General features: G+C 36.5%; 1 protein-coding gene across 4 annotated transcripts in view; it reads left to right on the top strand.

The window, feature by feature from the left end:
• The window catches only part of iqsec2a (IQ motif and Sec7 domain ArfGEF 2a), a 167,382-nt gene extending 154,360 nt beyond the window's left edge, over positions 1-13,022 (top strand). For 2 of the 4 annotated variants that reach the window (XM_073910312.1, XM_073910315.1), the window contains exons 14-17: positions 5,469-5,572; positions 7,219-7,346; positions 12,239-12,303; positions 12,786-13,022. In XM_073910312.1, coding sequence (XP_073766413.1) covers positions 5,469-5,572; positions 7,219-7,346; positions 12,239-12,278 — 272 coding nt within the window. In that variant the 3' untranslated portion in view covers positions 12,279-12,303; positions 12,786-13,022. The remainder of the gene's footprint in view (positions 1-5,468; positions 5,573-7,218; positions 7,347-12,238; positions 12,304-12,785) is intronic. The other 2 variants (XM_073910311.1, XM_073910314.1) reach the window with 1 other exon arrangement.
• The last annotated feature ends 243 nt before the right edge of the window (positions 13,023-13,265 follow it).

Here is a 13,265-nt window from a genome sequence, read left to right as displayed (position 1 = left end):
CGGTCTTTGGCTGTCGGCACACAAACAGAATTTATGACCATGTAGTCCAGGAGCTTTGAGCTTGACACATTCGTGGTCATTCAGATTTTTTTTTTTTAGTTTGTTTGTTGTTTCTTGCCTGAAATCTTGCAACAGTGTTGCAGAAAATGCTTGCAATAAGGCTGCAGGATGTGCTCCACAATTACAATATTCACAATGTAGTGACCTATTGTTTATTATAGAAAACACAAATCTGATGTACTTTTGCTTAAGGTTTTAGTCATATATAAATATATTATTCAAATGAAATTGCTATTTGTAATGTTGCAGGTGTTCTCAGTCAAATGTTTTAATTACCATTTTATTTATGAATCATTTGATAATAAGTTCAGATAATAAGTTCAGTGTACAGACGCTCTGTTTTATTCTGCATTGGAAAGCAGAAAGCGTTATACATTGAGGTCATGTTACATTCTTAATACTGCTGAATGCTCTTTACCCACCCAGTTACTGAAAACAATAGATTTTGTATGACACCTTTAGCAATTGCTGAATTTATTTATTGTATATATTTTATTCCATTAGAACATAAAGTCAATTGCACATAAAAAGTATAAAAATATTATATTTTATTTTATTTTCCACCAGATAACAGACCCTAGTGAATAAGGAAGAAATTAATATTTTATTTTATTATGTTTTATTTTCCTCTGAGAAGACAGACCCTGACATACAGGCTGCTGTACAAATGTATTTTCAATTCAATTCAGCTTTATTTGTATAGCGCTTTTACAATGTAGATTGTGTCAAAGCAGCTTTACATAAATGGTCATAGTAACTGGATCAGGGTAGTTCAGTTTTTAGTGTTTAAGTTCAGTTCAGTTTAGCTCAGTTCAGTGTGGTTTGAAATCATTACTGAGAGTCCAAACACTGAAGAGCAAATTTATCAATGCGTAGCTTTACATGCGTAGCCAGTGGCTTGAATGGTTCAGGATATATATCAAGGTTTTAAATATATATTTTTGAAATGATATCTGAACCCTTTTCAGTCGCTGCTGCAGTATTCACAGTTGTTTACTGTATTGTATATTTTACATGTTTGGAACACTGTGTTGACCAATCAGCTTTTAAGACTAGAGTTTTTCATTGTATACAATAATTTAAAGTAAGTGCAGCACAGTGGCGCAGTGGGTAGTGATGTCGCCTCACAACAAGACGGTGGTCGCTGGTTTAAGTTTCGGCTGAGTCAGTTGGCGTCTCTGTGTGGAGTTTGCATGTTCTTCCTATGCAATGTACACGTGGGTTTCCTACGGGTGCTCTGGTTTTCCTCACAAAACCAAACACATGTGCTATTGGTGAATTGGGGACGCTAAATTGTCCGTAGTGTATGTGTGTGAATGAGAGGGTATGGATGTTTTCTAGTGATGGGTTGCTGCTGGAAAGGCACCCGCTGTGTAGAAGATTGGCTGTGTTGGCGGTTCATTTCGCTGTGGCAAACCCAGATTAATAAAGGGACTAAGCCGAAAAGAAAATAATTGAATGAATGAATATTGCAGGTGTTCTCAGTCAAATGTTTTAATTAACATTTTATTTATGAATACATTAATAATACAAGAAAAATTCTTCAATAAAATGTGTATAGTCACATAAGCCCAATTATTACTGTTTTTTTCTGTACAGGAAAGTAGAAAGCGTTATATATTGAGCTTATTTTAAAATCTAAATACTAAAATGTTGATTTTGAGTGACACCAAATTGGTGATTTTTATTTATTATATAATTTTTATAATATAATACAAATAATATAAGTAATAAAATAAATAAAAAAAAAAAATATTAATATTCTAGATCAGAATACAAAGCCCATTGCATGTTTACAGTATCAAAATATTATGTTATTTTATTTTCCACCAGATAAAATAGACCCTGCAGAATAAGCAATAAATTAATGTTTTTATTTATTTTTAAATTGTTTTAATCATTTTTTTAAATTAAATTTTTTAGTTTATTTTTGAATGCAAACCCTGAAATATATGCTGATACAAATTTATTTTATTTTATATTTATATATTTTAAAATGAAATCAGAACCTTTTTTCAGTGCCTGCTGCAGTATTCATTATTTACAGTATTCACAGTTATTTACTGAATTGAATATTTTTATCCCTTTGGAACAATGTTGTCCAACCAGCTTTTAAGACTAGAGTTTTTCATGGGTCTCAAACTCAATTCCTGGAGAGCTGCAGCTTTGCACAGTTTTGCTCCGACCATAATCAAACACAGCTAATCCTAAAAATCAAGATGTTCTAGACTACGGCAGTTCCTCAGTTCCAGGAACGCAGAGAAGAACAATCTCGAGAGACCACGAGAATAGTGAGATCTATTAGAGAGATAGAATCCTGTGAGAAATGAGATGCTGCAGTCTTCCTGATAGTCACATGACCTTCACACATTTATAACTCAAAGTTATTTAAACATTACAGCATTCATGCAATGATGTATTGTTTTTTCCCTTCTAAGTATATACCCCCCCCCCCCCTCCAATTTCTGTTTAATGGAGGGAAGATTGTTTCAGCACATTTCTAAGTAAAATAGTTTTTAAAACTTATTTGTAATAATTGATTTATTTCATCTTTGCCATGATGACAGTAATTTAAAAAAAAAAAAAATTTTATGCCTTTTCATGGTAACATTTACTTTCACCGTCTAATTTAGGAAAACTCCTGAGATAAATAAGTTATATCTCTGAACAAATCTGCAGAGCTGTGGCCCTCCAGGAATGATTTTAAGACCAATGCTTTAAAGTAAGCCGTGAATAACCTATATTTAACAAGCACCAGGTGAAATGATGTACCTCACAGTGCTTGATGCCTAAAAGGAGTCATTATTGACCCGTAGCTGTGCTGAGCAGCGCTGATGGATTCTGGGTAATCCGTGATGGGTAGGTTATTGGGTGTGATGAGGTACCAGTGCGTACTGCTGATAGCCTGTTATCTCACGCAGTCCCGACTCCTCGCTGCACCAGGAGTAGTCATGCAGAACCAGAGCTGCCTTTTAAAAGAGTTTATTTGATTTTGCGAGGTACTGATTTATTTAGAGAACAGGGATTACCACACTAAATCAATATAAAACAGCCTACAAAACCCTTCTGTTGTGTTCCTGTGCTTTAGTCTCGCTGTTCATCTATCTCTATCTCTCTCTTTCCCTCTCTCGCTCTATATTATTTATTGCAGGCTCTGGCTCATAATGATGAAATTTTGCATTGCGTATTGCATTCCGCTGTGTGAGGATGTGAAAATATCATGTATATATGTATATGTATAAGCACTCCCTGACTTACATTTTGTAGCAATGAGTTGGACCCTCTTTTGCATTTAGAGCAGCATGAGTTCTTTGTGTCCTAGATTTAAGAAGGCTCTGGAAACATTTCAGAGATTTTGCTTCGTATTGACATGATAGAATCACCCAGTTGCTGCAGACTTGTTTGCTGCACATCTATTATGTGAATCTTTAAATTCACCCCAAAGGTGCTTTATGTTGGATTGGTTTCTGGTGAGTGTGGAGGCCATTTTGAGTATAGTGAATTTTTCACCATGTCCAAGAAAGATTTGGGATGTGTTTTTTTATTTTGCTGGAAGCATAGCAACCTCACGATAGTCACTGCAGAGCAACAATTGGAAATAATGGGACCAAAGTGTGCCAGGAAAATGCTCGCCACACTATTACACCACCAGCAGCTTGAATAGTTGACAAACGTTATGAGGGACCCATGTTTTCATGTTGTGTGCACTAAATTCTAACCCTGACATCTCAAAGTTGCAGCAGAAATTGAGAGTCTTCAGACCAGACAATCTTTCCGCAATCTTCTATAGTCCAATTGTGTTGAGCCAGTGTGAACTGTAGCCTCAGGCACACTTGAAAACGCTTCTGTGTTTCAAAAAAATGATCTCCATCCAAGCTGTATAGCCTAAAAGCATGATGCTTGACCATTCCTGCTTGGGTATGCACATATTTTGCCAGAATTTGTAATTGGAGTCTACTACTTGCGCAGTGGTCCTATGAGAGGGGCTTAATGAATCAGGAAATTATACCCAATAGTAAAAAAGCAGTTAGAGACCGTAAAAAGCTGTCCATCCATTTTCCATCCAAGTTGTGCTTCGGTCAGTCTATACTGAAACAGAACACCAGTGTTTCCAAATGACAACAGGTAAACAGCACCTCAGCTCCTCTGCTGCTGTTGCTCATCTTTTTTGAACGTTTTTATGAATTGTGTGTTCAGAGATGCTCTTCTGCAGTGGTTATTTAAGTTAATGTTGTGTGTCTGTATGCTCAAACTATTCTGGCAGTTTTCCTCTTTGCTCTGGCATCAAAAAGGCATTTTGGACCACAGAACTGCTGCTCACTGTTTTCTTTTTTTTCTGCAAACTTTGGAGTTGGTTATGTGTGAAAATCGAAGTAGATCAACAGTTTCTGAAATACTCACACCAGGGGTAATTGCCAGGCTTGTGCTCAAATCAAATTTGACCTTAAGAATCCTATTTTACTTTATACATGGAAGTGCAACATGTAATGGAATTTAAAGAAGCTAAAATAATTCCTTTGAACATAAATTTTAATAATATATACACCACCTGACAAGGCTTGTCGCCTATCCAGGTTTTCGGTACAGCAAATAATAACTTGACTTCTAGTTGATCATTTGGTATCAGAAGTGGCTTATATGAAAGGCAAAGGCCTCTAGATTACACTTATTTTACCAAAATAAAATATGATCATGCCTTGATTTTTTATGATTTAATTAGGACAGTAAAATCTGACTTATAAAGTCATCTGGAATGGCAAAGAAAGTGTTCTTGCAGGACTCCCAGAGTTCATCAAGATTCTTTAGATTCATCTTCAATGCCTCCTCCTTCATCTTACTCCAGACATGCTCAATAATGTTCATGTCTGGTGACTGGGCTGACCATTCTAGGAGCAAGTTGACCTTTGCTTTCAGGAACTTTGATGTGGAGGCTGAAGTATGAGAAGGAGCACTATCCTGCTGAAGAATGCGCCCCCTCCTGTGGTTTGTGATGTAATGGGCAGCACAAATGTCTTGATACCTCAGGCTGTTGATGTTGCCATTCACTCTGCAGATCTCTCACATGCCCAAATATTGAATGTAACCCCAAACCATGATTTCACCTTTACCAAACTTGGCTGATATCTGTGGAAATCTTGGGTTAATGCCGGTTCCACTGGGTCTTTTGCAGTGTTTGTGATGATTAGGATGCAGTTCAACAGATAATTCATCAAAAAATCTTCCTTCTTTTCAAATGATCAACTATAAGTCAAGTTTTTATTTGTTTCTCTTACACCTGGGATCGATGACAAGACTTTTGTCTGGTAGTGTATGTATATTCTGTTTTAAATTCAGAATTCTGCTTGTGTGCTATTACAGATGTCCCCTTTTCTACATTGTTCCGCTCTGTTTTCCCCTTTTTCTTTTAGACTATGCTTCAATGCCTCAAAGACAACCTGTCTTAAAGACGAGCCGTGATTACCCTTTACTGACTCAGGGGAGAAACGTCATGTCTATCTCTGAGACTAGACAAGTAGGTGTATTTTAATACACTCTACTGCACACTGATGCACCTTTGACCTGCAACAGAATAAGATGCTGCTGACTGACATTTATCAATTTACATGGAATAAACCAAACATACTGTCATCAAACATACTGTCATGCAAAGCACCACATGCAAATACAATATGTAATTTTACACAGCTATGGAAAATTTTTTACATGCACTCTAAAAAAACGTTATTTATTTAACCCAATGGTTGAGTTAAAATATTTGGTGCGCTGTTGGGTTATTTTTAACCTTTATTGGGTTATTTATTAATAACTCAACCAGTTGGGTTAAATATTTGAAGCTTTGTTGAGTTGTTTTTAACCTTTATTGTGTTATTTATTTATTAACTCAACCAGTTAGGTAAAAAATTTAGATTTTCAAAAGTCAACTGATTTAACTGTCACAGAACAGCAATATGCGTGCGTAATGTTGTTTTTGCATTATAACGTTTATTTAAGCTCTAAGACAATAATGTTGTTTTTTTAATCAAATTACCTCTCCGTGTCGTGTTTATTTGTATTCGTTTTACCACACTCTAAAAAACATTGAGTGAACATTGAAAAAATATTTGGTGCTTTGTTGGGTTGTTTTTAACCTTTATTGGGTTATTTATTAATAACTCAACCAGTTTGGTTAAACATTTTGAATTTCAAGATCAACTGAAACAGAACAGCAGTTTGTTGATATATTTATGTAATTTTGTTATATATAAGGTGTGTCCCAAATCGCAAAATTATGCACTATTTTACACCATTTTGTAGTATAGTGTAAACTTTAATTACCCAGATGATGCACTTGTTCAACAGGTAAAATGAAGTGTGGAGTGTTGGACACTTCACGCTCTCAACGATCAGCCTTACTCAAGTAGCGGAAGGGGTGGAGCTGTCGATTTCACATGTTGTATAAGCAAAATTCTCCCACAAGAGTGATTATACCACCTCTCGATGGTGAATGCGGTTATACTTATGACAGGAATTATTTGATACTTTGGCCATTTATTTTACTTATTTGGCAACCTTCAAAGTCATCAGAGAATCGTAAAAAAAAAACATTAGTGTTCCATTTGGTACGACACTACATACATATACTATGCTGTTGTGTGTAAGTGCATAAGTACATGCATGCATACGTGCATAGTGTACCATTTGCGACGCAGCTATAGTATGACAATCGACTATAAACAATATTTTTATTTAAAATTATGTAGAAAATTATCAGACCTTTCTGGAATTAAACAAATACTAACATTTTTCTCAAACCCCTCCCTAAAACACTCTTTTAGGTTTTTTATTATAATAAAAAAATTCTTTTGCATTTCTATATTATTATATACTTATTTTTCAAAGTATGTACAAAATTTCAGGCAGAAGAGGTTTTTCTTTACCTTTTCTGACTGTTTTTATGACAGCACTGAAACCAATTTTTTCCAATATACCAATTCAATCAATGCGCATAAAGACCTGAAATAAGGCAAATATCAAAATAAGCAAAAAGCAGGGAGAGAATCGGCAAGATTAGATGAAACAGAGCGACTGAGGTTACTCTACAGTGATTCCAGATGCGGTATGTAATACATTTTCCATTTTCATCCAATAAAGCATGATTTTATTTGACTGCTTGTGCAGATCCTGAAGAGCAGAATATTGAAGGAGAAGGAGGAGGATGGGAGATGCATTCACAGAAAACCATTGGCCATTGTGTATTCCTTCCGTATCCCGACGCCAAGCTCAATCACTCGAACCTGTGACTTACTGTGAGTTCCTTCTGCACCTTGAATAACATGTAATGGGCTGATCTCACAGCATTAGCATGCATTATACTGCATAAAGGGAAAGAGAGAGAGTGTGACTGGAGGGAATGAAAGTGCAACATGAATTTTAACAATATTCTCATTACTTATTTATACCTCCAGGAGGAGAGAGACACATTTCATATCTGTTACTGATGCTTTCTCTTTCTCTCCACTTCTGAAACTTTGCTGTTTGTTTGCTGACCTCCACCTGACCTTCTAGTGTTTTTGTGGTCACCTTCGCTGTATATGAAGCCTCTACACCGCTTCGATCACCACATCATGAATAAAACACATCACCGGTGTGAATCCTCTGGAGAAGAGCCTGCTGTAAACTGCAGAAAAAGGCGATGTGCAAATATGTTGCTTTTGAATTCAATCACTCGTTCGCTCTGATCTGCAGAAGAAGGAGATCTTTTTTTCCCATTTAGCTCAAATATGGAAATACGGCATCATCTCGCAGACCTGAAAGCCTGAAATAAAAGGGAGAAAGGCAGAAGAAAAAAGCGAGATGTTGACAGAGAGGTGTGCGTGTGCCGCGGGGATCCTCCTTAAACGACATGTTACAGGACTTTAGATTGCGAGGGATTTGACAAGCAATTATAGAAGCCAAACAAGACGCTTTCAGAAGAGCAACAGAGAGAATAATACTGTGATGGTACAGCAGTAGTTATTGAAGTATGAGAGATAATGGGAGATAAGAGGTCAGCGTTGGTGGATTTGAAATCAAATTACACACTACAGGAGTGTGGCGTTATGGATTACGCCTTGAGGATGGGAAAGCACCTGTTTCTGTGTCTGTAACAGCTTAGGCAAAAATAAGAATATTAACATTATCTTGTATTGTTCAGATGTTTCTGTTCTGGTCATTCTTTGGTAATTGAGGCTTTCAAGTCGCAGAAGGGTTATTAATTATTAATTGCTTATCCATGTCGTTCCAATCCCTCAAGACCTTAGTTTATCTTCAGAAAGGATATTACGATATTTTAGATGAAATCCGAGAGCTCTCTCAGTCCTAATAGCAGCAACAGTGAGTCCAGAAAACTAATCAAAAACACTGTCAAAATAATTCCATCTGTCAATTCAGTGATGTAAACATATGAAGCTCCAAGAACTCTTTTGTCTGCTTGTAAAACATAAAAACGATTTGGTTTGCCTTAAAAACCACTATACATTTCTGGAGAGCACCAAAAATGTCCCAGGAGCTATGTCCTTTCGCAGTTTTTATTTTTGCGGCTCCATCAGAGGCCGTTGTGTACTCTTTTTGAAATCTCAAATTTCTCTCGTAAGTATCATTCGCACCTGCTGTTCTCGATTAAATACATCAGAACTGGCTGTCGACTGACAGACTGACTGACTGACTGATCGACTGACCGACTGACCGACGCTTTTCCTTCCTTAAACCCAACCGATGGTGTTTTCAAAAGCACCGATTGACCCACCCACCCCCTACACTTAACCCATCCGACAGTTTTGCAAATAAGCAATCCAGAAAAGAAAAGCCCTCACAGCATCCTGTTTTATACCTCATTTTCAGTTTTTACCACATTCACATCCTGTTACTTATTTATTTTATTTTTTGCCACTTGTTTTGGTCTTTCCCGCTTTCTGAAACCGTTCTTCGCTAGACCCAAACCCCATTGTTGCGGTCATCTATGCTCCACATCACATGTCCGTCAACGTATGCTGCAACCATACTTGACAATCTGGTAACAGTGGACGTGGTAAGTGGTTAGCTGGTAAGTGCGAAAAGCTATGGTGTCATATCACCCTATAATGTTAATTTTAAAGATAAAATGCAGCCATACCTACTGTACCTCTGGCTACATAATTAGCGATCTCCAGAAATGTTTTAGTGCTACATTTATAGAATGAGCCAATGTTAAAAAAAATTCAGTTCAGGAAACATCAGTTTGACATAATGTGAGATGAAATGCTTGAAAAGCTCAATTTGATTCAACTTAATATAAGGCAATATCTTATGTTTTACTATTGAAAATCAAATACTATGGAAGATAATGGTTACCGCTTTTCAATATTTAACATTTTTCAAATTATCTTTTTTGTGTTCAAAAATAACATTTTCATACAATACAACAATAAACATTACAGTGACAGTTTCCATTCTTTCTATTCCCACCCCAAGACCTGAACATCCCAAGGCAGCTTAAAACAATAATTAGGTTCACATACAATAATTAAACAGTTTGGAGTCATGCATGTTGAGATGATGATGGAAAAAGAAATAAGATAAAAATAACTAATACGAATAGCAGGAGAAGGAAAAAATAAAAAATGAATAAAACTTTGCAGGACAAACTCCATTAAAGACAAAAATCACCATGAAGTGGATACAAAGAGATAAGCAGATTATTTAACAGCAGTGTAATTCTTTCAGATTTTTTAAAATATGAAAAAATAGGTTTCTAGTACGTATAAAACCTGTCCACCGAACCCCTTAGTGTGTATTTAATCTTTTCTAGTTTTAGAAAAGACATCACATCTTCAATCCAGGCTGTCACAGATGGGGGTGTGGAGGATTTCCAGCATAACAAGATTCATCTGCAGGCTAATAAAGATGTATAAGCAATAATGCCCCTCTGAGTAGCAGATAAAGTTATGGCCGTGGTGTTATTCAGAGTTACAAATATACCTATGTGACATAACAGAAACATAACTATTTTGTGCTGGACTTGTCTAGCTGAGGGTCAATAATGCTAAATAAATCCCCAGCGAGTATCAAATGATGTGTATTGAGCTTGGGAATTAATGATAATAGACTATTTGCAAACTGAACGTCTTTCCAATTGGGAGCATAAATATTGACTAAAACCACTGGGACAGAAGAAAGAAACTTGAGATAGTTTTCAGTTTTGGGCGAACTGTTAATTTATCTCTAAAATAAAAGGCTACTGACCACAAAATCTTGAACATGTAGTGTATCTTAAAATGAGATGTTTAATTTCTGAATGTAAATCATGTTTCTATACAGTGCTCATGAAGTTGACATCTCACCCACATCACCTTGTAGTGATGGAGTATACAGTTGTCATACATAAATCCTCGGGGTCTCCTGCAAACCCATGGGAAGTATTGCTGAGAAAATTCATTAACTCGTTCAAATCTCATGTAAATTCATTAAGCTTCCAGCAATGAGAAAATAGGGAGCCCTGTTGTGAAGAAAATTCCACAGCAGTTTTAATGAAAGCTCAGTCTTTCTGTCTCTCAGAGGGGGAGGAGATTCTCCAGAAAACAGCCTGCGGATAAATCTCACGCCAGCACACTCCGGTTAACATGCAAGAGTTTATCAATTTAAGTTGCAATAAATTTAGCTAGCAAAGCAAAAAGTGAAATAGATTGGATTGCAGATTCAATTCGCAGTTACGCAGCTTAACCGAATTTATAATTAGATTGCCCGCAGCTCAAAATGACTCAAAAACTGAAATTTTTATTGATCCCAAAACAATTCACGGCTCTCGGAAATAAGTGTTATAGAGATAAATATGCTCACAATTCATCAGAATTTTTGTGCTGCTCATGTAAATTATATCTTGCCATTTCTCTCATACCTTATTTATATAGTACACCGTGTTAATATGAAGAAATATACTGCATACATGTATATAGATGTTTTAGTTACATTGTGTTATTATTTATTTTAATGTAAGACTTCACAATAAGACTCCATTAGTTAATGTTAGTTAATTCATTTACTCAACATAGGTTCATTCTGAAAATGTAGCCATATAAAAATTTTCTGGAGGTCGCGAATTATGTACGTATGACTGCATTTCATTTTTAAAACAAACGCCATGAGGTGGTATGATGCTGTTCCTTTTCGCGCTAGCAACTGATGGCTTACCTCTTTATGGATGCCTTTTTTCTGCTGTTATCAGTTTGTCCAGTTAGCTCGCCATGTACATAGCCAGACTTGAGACGCAGAGAGGAGTTGACCACAATGACAGGGTTCGAGTCTGGTGAAGAGTGATTCCAGAAAGCAGGTAAAACAAAAACAGAATCCCAATTTCTGGTCAAATCTGAAAATATGGTGAAAATTGTTTTTTTAAAACTGTCAGTTGGGTTTAGGGAAGTCGGTGAGAGGGCCAATCAGTGCTTTTGAAAACACTATTGGTTGGGAGAAGGAGGAGGGTGGGTCAGATGATCAGTCAGTCTACAGCGGCCTCTGGTGGATATACGTGAGAACAGCAGGCTCGAATGGCACTTGCGAAAGAAATTTGAGATCTGAAAAAGATTTTTTGTTTTGTTTTAAGGAAAAAAAAAACGCAAAAAAAAACATACCACCCAGGATTTATTTTGCTCCATCCAAAAGTGTATATTTATATGTATTATTGTAACCCAGGCTCATTCTTAAAACGTACCACTACATACTTTTCTGGAGAGTGGCGAATACATCCCAGGAGATATGTTTTTTGCAGTTTTTGTTTTCGCAAATCCCCCAGAGGCCGCATTTTGAGTACACAATTTGCGATCTCAAATTTTACTTGCGAGTGCTGTTTGTGCCCGCTGTTCTCGTGCAAATCCACCAGAGGCTGCTGTCGACTGACTGACCAATCAACTGACCCACCCTCCTCCTTTCCTAAACCCAACTAACAGTGTTTCAAAAACCACCGATTGACCTGTGCATACCCACTTTCCTAAACCCAACTGACAGTGTTTTGAAAAGCAATTCAGAAAAAGAAAAACCCTTGCCTGATTTTTTTACCACGTTTTTATATTTGACCACATTCTAACCCTGTTATTTACTTGTATATTTTATTTTTTGGCTTCTGTTTTTGTCTTACCTGCTATCTGAATCGAATCCCATCGTCGTGGTCAACTCCTCTCTGTGTCTCAAGTCCACTGGTGTACATAGCGAGGTACTGGAAAAACTGGTAACAACGGAAAAGCTGTCCATATGAAGGTAAGCGCTCCAAAATCGTATATAGAGCTAAGTTTTCATAATGAGCCTATGTTGTCAACATTAGTAAAAAAATGTGCATTGTCCTAACACAAATCTACTAAATTAACATAACAAATTTGAGTGGATTGAACATAAAACAATTAACTTGTCCCACAGAAACCTCAAGATTTGTGCTGTTTTAGTTAATTTTAAACTAGTAGTTTCAACAAGCAGCAAAAATCTATAACAAAAAGTTGTTCATTAACTAACAAGCATGATTTTGGATTTTATAATGAATTAGTAAACACTGAACTAAAATTAATGAGGGCTTTACAAGTATTGTTCATTCTCATGTTAATAAATACATTAACTAATTAAACCTATTGTAAAGTGACCATTTTGAAAGGTTTTGTGCAAATGTTCAAAGAATTAATCAATTTTTTAATCTATTTACGTGTTTATTTTGGATGTTTAAACCTGATATCTTGCTGTTTCTCTCACAGACCTGATGCAGTAATGCAAGGCTGTTGTGGAAGCCTTCTGAAGATTTATTTCCGAGAGCGAGGTCAGTCGATGGAGAGCAGGAGGATCTTTAACATGTCACAACCTGCAACAGAGACATCACAGTTTACAGGCTTCTATTCCATTCATCTAGCAGATATGGTCTTAAAGATGACACTTATTGACCACATCTTTCCAGTCTTCATCTGTACAATACAACCACATTGCGTTATTTGAAATATCTGGTACTCTCGTGGTTTTTTTGTCGGGGGGATGGGATTGAAGCGAGGAGCCTGGAGGTATGTGAAGTGGATGAGATGGAGAGTAGATTGGGGGAGGATGGAGGAGGATGGAGAAGAATGGAGGATAATGGGGGAGGAGGAACGTGGCCAAGCACATGTGTAATTGTGGTTTGTGGCTCAACCTAATATTCTTGAGGGACAGATTGATCCGTAAAGTGTTTCGGCTCCCTGTGGATAATG

This window comes from Danio rerio, chromosome 8, assembly GCF_049306965.1.
Source record: "Danio rerio strain Tuebingen ecotype United States chromosome 8, GRCz12tu, whole genome shotgun sequence".
Lineage (NCBI taxonomy): Eukaryota > Metazoa > Chordata > Actinopteri > Cypriniformes > Danionidae > Danio > Danio rerio.
This window is presented reverse-complemented; position numbering and strand designations above follow the sequence as displayed.